At 37.3% G+C, this 11,420-nt stretch overlaps 1 protein-coding gene across 4 annotated transcripts in view; it reads right to left on the bottom strand.

Annotated features, from left to right (window-relative positions):
• PDE4D (phosphodiesterase 4D, cAMP-specific) overlaps positions 1-11,420 on the bottom strand; it is a 650,481-nt gene that overhangs the window by 42,440 nt on the left and 596,621 nt on the right. For 3 of the 4 annotated variants that reach the window (XM_004678289.2, XM_004678293.2, XM_004678292.2), the window contains exon 6: positions 10,585-10,697. In XM_004678289.2, the coding sequence (XP_004678346.1) occupies positions 10,585-10,697 (113 nt within the window). Of the gene's footprint in view, positions 1-10,584; positions 10,698-10,783; positions 11,351-11,420 lie in introns of those variants that run through there. The other variant, XM_004678295.2, reaches the window with a different exon arrangement.

The following is an 11,420-nucleotide window of genomic DNA, read 5'->3' as shown; positions in this document are numbered from 1 at the left end:
AGAGAGAGAGAGAGAGAGAGAGAGAGAGAGAGAGAGAGAGAGAGAGAGAGAGAGAGAGAGAGAGAGAAGGAACATGCCAGGAACCATTGATTTTTTTTTTAATTTTACTCCTACATTTACCTTCATTTTTCTATACTCTTCTAATAGAATTATAACTTTCACCTTTTTCAGTCTTCAAACATTTTTGTGAAATAAAGCTTCACAGAAAATAATAAAATCTCTCTTTTACTATCCCTAAGTTCTCATCAAGAACTCATGAAAACATTCTACTTCTTTACTGAAAATTGTGAAGGCCTTAACAAATTTGACATTTATCCTATTCTAAAATTTTCTGACAAAGTCTATCAATCTTTAAGTTATGAGTAATTATTTCTCTTAAGTTTAAAGAAAAACTAACAAGAATAAATAGAATCCTTCTTATTCAAAGAATGTATTCCTTTTTTAAAAGTTGAACTTTATATTAAAGACAAACACAGTGACCTTACCAAGAAATTCTTTTTCTATAATTCTGTATAATTCATAATTGTTTAAAAGATACATACAAGAAATTTATTTTTTCTGATTCTTTTAAAAAAATTTTTTTTTGCCAATTTCCCACTGTAATGAAATATCTCTTCTTTCTCCATAGTGGGCTTGGGTTGGAACGACCAGGTAAAATTCTTTAAAAGGAAAATAACTAAAGGAAAACTTTAAAATATATTGGAGAATATTATTTAATACATCTTTATTTATGTTTAGATCTAAAACAAAAAAAAAGCAAGCAAAACACTCTATGCCAACAATGGAAAGTAGTCTTCAAACCAACCAGTTATTTTCTGAAATGAAGAAGACAGATTTCAGCCTGCTCTTACTCCATGATGGCAGCCTCATCTTTGCCTGGTTGCTAGAGACACATTCTTGTCAGGCCTGTGCTTTTTACTCTCCAGATCTGTTTATGACACGCTGAGGTATTTCCTATTATGGTGTCTATGCCTCTGCACAGCACACCACTTTCCAGTAGTAAGAGAAGAAGCTGCTGCTATAGGACAGCAGGCAAGAGATGTTGATGGGAATACACATAACTGGCATATCATTTCTTCCCAGACGCATCATGACGTACCATGTTTAGAAGTACCATGTTTAGTTGGAGCAAACCTAAAAATGTTATTGCTAAAACAGGTAGACAGGAGGAATGATGATGGTCAAAGGCCATCAACATGGCTGGTATGTTTTTTGTCTGTGTACTAGAAACTTTGGATTTAAATGCAATGGAACTAAGCTGAGCTAATTTATTGCGAAATTTCTGAAAGATGAATGTTCATAAGCAGAATTAAGAGTCTCAAGTGGGAAGTGACAGGAAAAACACTTGTCTGGAAGGTATCAACTATAATGCAAAGACCATAAGTCTACTAATCCAAGTGAGTGAGAAATGCAGACAGTACCAATTTTTGTGAACATCTTCAAAATGATATATTGATTTTCACTGGGTTTAGGCTAGAAGCCACACAGAAGGCATCATCAATATGCCCATTGGTGGGCAGAAAACTCATTATTTAAGTATCTGAACAGTTACTGAATCACCTGCTATCAGAAACAGACACATATTTCATTAACGGATATAATGCAATTTGAGCCTCATTTTCCAACCCTAGACTAGCTGAATTAGGCAAACAATCACTTCTATCTCTTAGCTTTAATACAATGCTTGAATCTGGGTTGGATAATGGTTAATGGTAATTGTGACACTTTAAGATTCTGATCAAGCGGAATCCTACCAAAACTACCACAGAAATAAATGTAGAAAGGTCAGATTATTTCCATTTTGTTAATTTATATTTCTTTCACTTAATGATATTCAATTCTTTGATCAAACTCCAGTAACTCCTTTACAAAGAATATAATGAACAGTAAAAATGAAGGCATTACCCATAAAAGAGTTAAATTAATGTTACTACTTGAAGTTAATCAGTAATGATTCCTATAGCACTGAAGGCAGACCAATTTCAAGAATCACCACAACCTCATCCAATAGTTATCGAGCACCTACTTGTGCTCAAGGCTTGTGTATTGCAGTATGAGGGCTGCAAAAATGAGTAAGAACTCAATGAACAACGTGGTAACAAGAAGACAACACAGTAAATACTATGCTAAGAAAACTATGAATAAAGTCCTATAGAAAGAGAAAGACCAATCAGAGGACATGGGATAAAAGCTATGGAAGAAGACAGGGAAAAAAGGCTTTCCAGAGGAAGCACCATTCCAGTGAGCCTTAGCAAATGGCTAGGATTTGTTCAGTAAACTTTTTGTTTTCAAAAAGTTTCAGATTTACAGAAAATTATGAGTTACCATATGCACAAACCCAACTCCTCCTATTATTAACGCTGGTAAAAACCATTAAGCCGATATTGATGGCTTATTAACTAAAACCCACATTTTACTGATTTCTTTAGTTTTAACTTAATGTCGTTCCTCTGTAACAGGATCTCCTTCAGGATAACCCACTGATTTAGTTGCCATATCCCCTTAGGCTTCTCTTGGCTATGACAGTTTTTCAGATATTCCTTGGTTTTTGACAAGCTTGTTAATTTTGCAGAGTAATGGTCAGGTGTTTTACAACTGTCCCTCAATTAGGAGTTCTCATGACCCCCCCCCCCAATGATCCCATGATTAGAGTGGGTTTATATGTTTTTGGCAGGAAGACTTGAGATACAAAGTGCCATTTCAGTGAATCATATCAAGACATGTCATGATCTGACTTGTCACTGTTGATGCTAACTTAGATCACCTGCCTGAGGTATATACATATTCTTTTTCATCCTTTCCATATTTTACTTTTGGGTAGAAAATTAATATGGACAGTCGTGCTTAAAAAATGGGGGGTTATGGGGTCCTCCCTGGTGGCGCAGCGGGTTAAAGCACAGCACGGAGTTTGATCCCCGCCTGCCCCGAGGAGATTCATATGGTGAGGCAGACCTCTCCTGACCCGCCCGCTGCTCCCCTCAGCAGTGTACTTCGTCAATCTGCCTGTTCCGCTACCAACTCCGTCTCTGGTGAATCTTCTCACCCTCCGCATCTCTGGCCTATACCCCAGTTCTAACTGAATAAATAAATAAATCTTTAAAAAAAAAAGGGGGGGAGTTATGCTCTCTCCTTCCTTGAGAGGGAAGTACCAACGCATGATTTGGAAGTCTTTGTCAAATTGTATTTTCTCTTATTTAGTTATTTATTCAACAACTATAGCAGTATGAACTCATGGATATTTATTTATACATTGGGTGATGATCCAATAGTAGTTTATTTTCTTGATCAAATAGTTCCTTCTTTGGTAATTTGGAAGTCTTTTAGTTTTCTCTTAAGTCACACAGATATGTTCTCAACATTCTGAGGTTCGGTTTATATCACTTCCTCATTGTCACTATCATATCTCCCAGACTCTTTTTCTGTCCCAGTTCTAGCATCAGCTAGCTCTCCAAGGAGTCCAGATTCCTTTGATTTAGAAAATGGTTTATAAACCAAGGCAAGGTTACTAGGAGTGTACCGCTGCCTTCTGCACACTCAACTGACAGAGCAAGGTAATATTTGTGTCTAGTAGGCAGTCAAAATATTGAGTAGTGCATTGGGAAACCATGTCCTTAATATACTTTTGCAAACATTAAAATTAAAAATTGTTATGACAAACTTATAGCTGGGTTACTTTCAATCATATTCAGGCATAACAGAGATGTATTCATATTGAAATACTGGTTAAACTATTCTCCACTGTTTTATGCTCTGTGAACAGCTCAGAATCATTTTTAGACACTCTGATAAAATGTCATCAGGCCAATTTAATAGTTATACTATAAATTTCCACAAAGTAACATAAGGTAAGTTCCTTGAAAAGTCACTGAATTGGAAGGAGGGTGAATAAAATACCCCAGCAGTTGTCTTTGATAGCATCAACATCATTAAGCCATAATTCCCTCTTAAAAGCTCACTGAAGCATAATTATCAGGGTAGCTTTTCTCTAACCCTCTTCCCACAAAATAAAACAATGATGTTCCTGTATAGGTGGAAACAAAAGAGTTAATATTACTGGGCAATAATTATGTTCCTACCTTTATGTAGACAATTCTATTTTGCAATTCATTAAATTATCATAGCAATCACATATAGCATATATATATATATCATAACTATATAACAGAAAAGAAAATTGAATCACAGATTTTAAGTGTTCAAAATTCATTTGGTAAAAGGTAGAATGAGTCCAAGCTAAGCAGGAGGATACTCTAAACAGGCCATTTTGCCTGAGAAATGAAGGTCTCACGAATGGGATACTTCTGCTGATAAAATATGGCATTTTCTCAGCTAATGGGAAGATCCCATTCATGCAAGAGGTGGAAAATCACAGTCTTTAAAACAAACATATCACTTTAACCAAAAATGACTTCTAGAACTATTCTTGCCACTCAAATGTATGACTGTTGTCCAGGAGTGATCAGCAACATATTTTTAAGGTGGCACACATGAACATGTTCTCTTTTTATTACATATTAATTTTAATGTATATTAGACAAAAATATAACAAGGACATCAAATCCATGACTTCATGCAGGTATTTACTTTTTAAAAGCAAGTGCTTTAAATAAAGACAATCAGCACAGAATAGATATGAATGTACCTAGAAATAAGAAGGGTTGAATAACACTAATTTAACTATTATTTACTACAGAAGTAAAAGATCATGTTTTTCTTCTAAGAAATACTACATTCTTATATTATAAGGAATAATAAATCCATTAACATTGCACTCTGTAATCCAATGCATCTAATTTTCTAATGAATGCAGTGAATTGTTTGTTTGTTAAGCAAATTAGCATGGCTCATCTCCCCCCCCCCCACCATCTGTTAATGAATAAAAGAAAATGACTTCTTAAAATGTCCTTAAAATTAGGACACTATGAATAGTAAAATAAAGGGTTACCTATTTCTCTGCCTCTTGGAAAGACCTCAAACTAATGGTGCCAATTAAACTATCACAACAAGTATCTCTGCCCTAGCAGATGAAGCTATGCCATTACAAAAGAAATTTGTAGTTTTAAAGGGCTGGTCTTCTGCTGAACAGAAAGAGATAGTTTTTATATATTTTAATTATCAATTTAAATGATGATATTAACAGTATTTCACATCTGCTATTATGTGTCATTTTTGTATATATATATCTAAAGTGATATGTATAAACAATGTGATTATCATAAACATCTTAAGTCAAACAAAAGCAGTATTTATCATCCTTGCTGTTGCAGGGGAAAAAAGCTTATTTCATCTATCTATAACTTTGAGAAAGGTACTATTTAATATTTTCTTTAAATTAAAAAGACATAGCTTATTCTACTATCAAGCAAAAGTTACCAAAACCCTGTAAATTAAATCAAAACATGCTCATTGAAAGTAATGTCTCAAGTAATGACTAATTTATTGAAATGCAAAAATTAGTTTGTTGTTGTTTTAAATAAGTTTTTCTTTTTTTTCAGTTTACAGAAATGTTTCCCTGCAAAACATAAAATGGAAAAATCTCTGGTTATTTAAAACTATTTGTTGAAGTTTAAATTGAGACATACTAGCATTGAGTAAGATGTATACTTGTAACATGCCAATTTCGGTAGGGCAGGTGTTGAAGGGGTTTCTTGACATCTGTTTTGGATTTCTCCTACCACATTTGATTTGTAAGCTGGTCCTATTAAGTTTCAGTAATTAGCAGAAAAACTAATAAAAAAGTTTTTGATTACTATGTATTAAGGATATTTAAGCTTATTGTCACTAAGTAGGACCTGAGTTGACGACAAGAGTGACAAATTAAGATTTGTTTTAATCCTGCTTTATTAAGTGAAAGACAAAGGATTTACTATTCAATGAAACAAACATTTCTGTTAAACCAGTTTCCTTCCTGTGGATTTTTAACAATAAAAGGCAAAGGAACTGTTCATTTTATTTTAATAGCTGTAACTAGCTATTAAATCCTTCATATTAACATTAAGGTACTATGTAAATATACATGTATCTAAAATGCTGGATATAAATGTCTGCCAAATCTACTTTTGCTAAAGGGATGAAGAAGCAGATAGCAAATTCAAAATATCAATGATTTTCTAGTTATAGAAGATAAAAATATTTTTAAATTTGTCTTTAAGGCCTGTGAATAATCTCTTAATTCTCTTATCAAACAGAAAATGAAGGTTGATATTTGCCTTCCATAAAATTAAAATGCCTTTCCAACTAATTCAGCTTCCTTCCTAGCAAAAGAATTTTTATTTCTGACCTAAGAGTCATCTTGTACTAGCAAAATGTTGCACTATTTTGATATTTAGACATTTTGAGGAAGTCTATATCAATTCCAACACCTTTTTTGCCCAGAAGAAAATGTATGAGGAGTCATAGGAAACTCCAGTATATGTTATATATTCACTGACTATTAAAGAGCAGCAGGGGGAGCAGACAGTAAAAGCACTGAGAAAAAGCACACCAGAAAAGCAATTTAATTTAGAGGTATCAGGAACATGATAGAGATGTTTGTAAAAACTCAAATAGACAAAATTAATTCCATGAGGAAGTCATGACCATATTTCAAGGCTGCACTATCTGGAAAGAACTAAAGAAAAACCTTGTTTCTTAGAAGGGTACTTGCTTTCTAATTTCAAGATAGATTTTCAGCTTCAAGAATGGTAGTATTTATCATTGCTAAGTCTAAGAAATGACCCCGAATTAAAGGGGGAAAACAAAATACATTTTTATAGTGGTATCTTTTAGGAGTAAATAAAAATAATTTTGTTTTTCTTCAAACTGCATTTACATTGAAGGCCTGGTGAATTATATGCATTGTGTGCTCAACAGGATGAAGTTACAGGGTTCCATAGCATAATCCTTGACAGCCTGGAGTTCAGGCTCCTGACCCACCAGACTCACAGTGTCCTCAACTTACTTTCCATAAGACAAGGCACACTAGAAACCCTTAGAAATTATACTGCATTATCTAAAAGGCACTTCAGCTTTGCAAAACCTGTACAAAAAGATGGAAGTATTCTCATCTATCTCACATTACATTTAACCTTTTCTAAAACTTAGTGAATGCTCTGTTTCAGTTTTAGAATAAAACAGAAATTTTTTTTTTTAGATCTTCTGTCTGGAATTCTATAACTGCAATTTAAGAAAAGACTAAACTTATCTTTAGAAATTCAAAATGTGTCTATGTTACATCAAAAACACTAATTATAATCAAATCACTTTTTTAAAAATACAGAAATATGCACTAAGGACAGTTATCTAAGAGCTGTATTATAAAAATCTGTGGAACTTACAGTATCAGATATAATTTACCAGTGAACAAAAAACTTATTTTAGCCAAGCAGGCAGCCAGCCAATGAAGTTTGACCTAAATCCCAAATAATAATACCAATAACAAGTGTAGTGTCTACTAATGTCAGGACATTGTTTGATAGCTATTACGTGTGTGTAACTGATATATATGTATATTTATTAACTCTTACATTGCCCTTTCAAAAAAGATAGATCACGCCCACCTTAAGCTAAGGAGACTGAAGCTTAAAAAATTCTAAATCATTTCTCTAATGTAACTCAGCCAGCAAGGAACAAAGTCAACATTCAACGTCCACGTCTATTTGCCCCAAAAGCTTTGAGAGCTCACCAAAATCTCCCTCAACTGAGGTGCTACAAGACATCGGTATAAATCTCAGGCAGATTAAAGTGCTTATGAGAATATAAGTGCTGTAGATTTAAGCACTCAAATTAAATGCCATCTGGAGTTTTTTACCCTACTCGGTAAGACAGCCAGTGCCAGTCTTGGCACAAACTCAATCAGTCTCCTGCCCCAATACCATCAATAAGCATCATACACATTACATTGGCAATCAGGAAATTCAACTACAGTATCACTTAAAAACTATTAATACTTCAGATACCTTTTATTAAGATTTAAATAAACCTTTGAATAAAGTTAACCCAAGTGGTAAATGATTTTCAGGGATCAATTTTCTTTCTAACACCCAAAATCGTCTCCCTTATAAGTGTTTTCTACTATCACTCAAAAATCCTTATCTTTTACTAGTATTTTTTATTAGTATTTTTATTATGGTACACTAAAAAAAAAAAAAAACTTGAGAAGAAAACAGAACTCATGACTTTTCAAAGGCAAAAAAGTGATTCAATGAAGTTAATCATTTCCATACTTGAGATAAAACAATAGTTGGTTGAAATAAGTACACACGAAGAATGCATGGTAATTAAACTAATAACCAAAAGCTATGCTTCAGACTTAAACCTACTGAAGAAATACCAAACGAGTGGATGTGTGACGAAAGCTGTCACATTTCCTCTTCAGACTTAGGCTCGGCATCACTCACAGGGACCTTCAGATCAGCTGCTTCAACTCAGTTTACAGCTCAAGTGAATGTGACTTATCTGTGCCCTTGTTATCAAGCAGAAGGGTAACTTTACAACTTTTACCAAGAGCTTTTTGCCTTCGATGCTAATCCTTTTCATCTATAAAAAATCACATGAGCTTAGCACTCATTTAGAAATGAATTTAAAAAAATGAATGGCTTAGATATTAGAAGTTTAAGTCTGTTTCAGCTCAGCTGACATTTTTAATGTTAAGAATAAGTGTCAAGTCAATAATCTTTTACTCCTCCATACTTAGCACTGGAAATTAAGTCTAATTTGTGGGCCTACACAATGAAGATCTTAAAAATCTTATTTGGTAGCTTTTAAAAAAAAAGAGCAATTGATGTTACCTACAGTTTTATTTTTGTTTCACCTTAAAGAAGGGATAAATTAAGTACTTGACAGTTGAAGTCATTACATTATTAGATTTCATGTTCATTTTTAAATTTAAATGTAGGTCTCAACAAGAAGAGTGGAGACTTTGAGAGAAAGTGTAGTTGCTTGGGTTCATTGTACTGTCAAATCATCTTGAAAACATTAGCAAATGCTTATACATCTCATTAGATGTCTTTAGGTCCCACTCTTCTTACTACACAGAATTAATCAAAGAGAATTAAGGACTTAGGCTCAACACAGAATGGTCCCAAATCAGCAATTAGGAATATGGAAATAGTCTGTATATGTTGCATGCTAATATGAACTGAATTATAAAAAAAAAAAAAAAAGAAAGAAAGAAAACAACTATATTTTATAAAGTTAATCAATGGACTAAGAATTTGTTAACCAAATTTGTTAGCCAGGGCAGGGACTAGGAGAGCAATGACTGATAATTTTGATTAGGAACTATACCAAATTTAGAAATGAGGCCCAAATGCCCCCCCCCCCCCAAACCAAACAGAACAGACTGGATCACCGGTGTGCATATGGGTATGTAAGTGTGCACACTAGTTGCTCAGTGCAGTGACTGGGAGTGAGGAGAGTTGGGGGAGGGTCCTTTGATTTTACCTTAAGTCAACTTTCACTTCATTAACAATGCTACTCACATAAACATTGTGAGCAGTCAGGACAATCAAGTAGCTGAAATGCTTTGCCATTTAAAAAACTGCCTGAGGAAAAAACAGGTGGGATAAAAGCTACATTTATTTAAAAAAAAAAAATCAATCACTGAAAGACATGTGCATGTGATAAACAGTAAACTGGTATGACCTTCCTGACCTTGCAAATAGGTGGCCAAAAATACTTACCTATTTTTTAAGAGGCCAAGTGTTACTAATTGCCACAGAAAGTTACCAGCCCAGACTGGCTGAATCCTTCAGCCATCTGCATCCAACATGCTACATGCCTCCTTTTTCATCCCTTCAGCCAAACAGTCATTAAAAACATACATCATCCCAATTATTTCCTTACATAAAGACAAAAAGAACAGAAATTCCAAAAAATACATACAGCAATTGAAAACACTCTGCCTTGCTGTAAGGTTGACTCAGGCTGAAGGTTACTTCTCAGCCCTCCAAACTCCATTAACCAACAAGACCAGTCCTTTGGCACATACGCAAATGCTTCATTGAAGCATCACTAAATGACCTCAAAAACACTGGACTCACAGAAACTAAGGCAATGATCAAAATGAACCTTCTGACTTTGGAGATGTTTCTTGGGGGCACACACGGCCCTGTGAGTATATAAAAGCTCAGCTCCTACAGGGTAATCAGACATCTAGGTAAATGAAGGTTATGGTCCAAGTTCACTGGACTCAGTTCTAAGTTTGAGTGAGGTTCGAAAATGGGAACATCCACCCCGATCTCCAGCAACTCTCATTTCCAACTAACAATCCCCCAAATACCCGTAAACATGCGACTCGAATGGACCGGGCTGGGTTTCTTTCGCAAGGGCAAAATGTCACTTAGGAGTCCCCACACCAAAAAAAAAAAAAAAGCACTGTGAGTATTGCAGCCAAACTACTTTTTTTGCAAGTTACTTTTGCAAAAGGTGGCATGAATAAGAGAGAAGGAAGGCACAGAATCAGGACCCTTTTTCCTGGGGAGCAGAACAGTCAACATGCAATGTGACATGTCTCCGTCCCCCGGGTCAAGGGGTGCTGGTGGCTTCCGCAGACATTGGCAACCGCAGCCTAGGGGCACACGTGAGAGCGGGGCCAGGGCTTACCTTGTTGGAGGCCATCTCACTGACAGAGTGCCGGGTCTGCAGAGTCTCTAGCTGGTCCAGACACCAGTCCAGCTCCTCCAGGGTCTCGCTGGCCAGTTTCTGGTAGGCCTCCTCTGCGAAGAGATAGGGAAAGGGGGGCTCAGTTCTCAAGCGCTTCACGGGGCCACCAGCGAGTTCAAAGGGGGCCATCCTGCCATACCCCGCCATGCTCGGATGCTCGGTGCCCGCACATGAGGGCTGCTCCTTCATATTGTCGAGCCGGGCACCGCGAGGGGGGCCAAGGCTCTGCTGGCGGGGCGGCCTGCCTCAGTAAAGCACTGTCTCTCCAGCTTGGCGTCTCAGTTCAGCATCCAGGGAGGGAGCGCGAAGTGTGGCCGGCCAACTTTTAGACGCTGACCCAGAAGACCACGACGGGACTTTTAGACGGCGCGGCGGGCGGGAGTCCCCGTCCTTGAGGATGGCGCAGGGGCTGGCGAGCGCGCCTCGGAGTCCGCCCGGAGGAGGGGGCGCCCGGTCCACGGCGCGATCTCCTCGGTCCCGGGCCCCCGGGCTCGTCCCCGCGCCCGCCCCGCCTGGCGAGCCTGCTGCGCGGCGCTCGAGGCGAATGAATCAGCCCGGCCGGCTGCGCGGCCACCACGTTTCCTGTTTTCTTTCTCAACTCCTCGGGCGGCGGGTGCAGCGCCGCTCCATCGCCGCGGCTTTCCGGGAACACCCCCCCACACACCCCTCGCGGCAGCCGGCTCCTCCTCAACTCCCTCACGAAGAGGTTCCGAGTGGCCTGAGCCGGTCCGGCCCCCAGCCGCGTCCTGCCGCGCCGCCGCGCCGAGGCATCACCC

Source organism: Condylura cristata, unplaced genomic scaffold (genome assembly GCF_000260355.1).
Source record: "Condylura cristata isolate star-nosed mole 26May11 unplaced genomic scaffold, ConCri1.0 scaffold00007, whole genome shotgun sequence".
NCBI lineage: Eukaryota > Metazoa > Chordata > Mammalia > Eulipotyphla > Talpidae > Condylura > Condylura cristata.
Note: the sequence above shows the minus strand (reverse complement) of the source record. Positions and strands in the feature narration are given on the sequence as shown.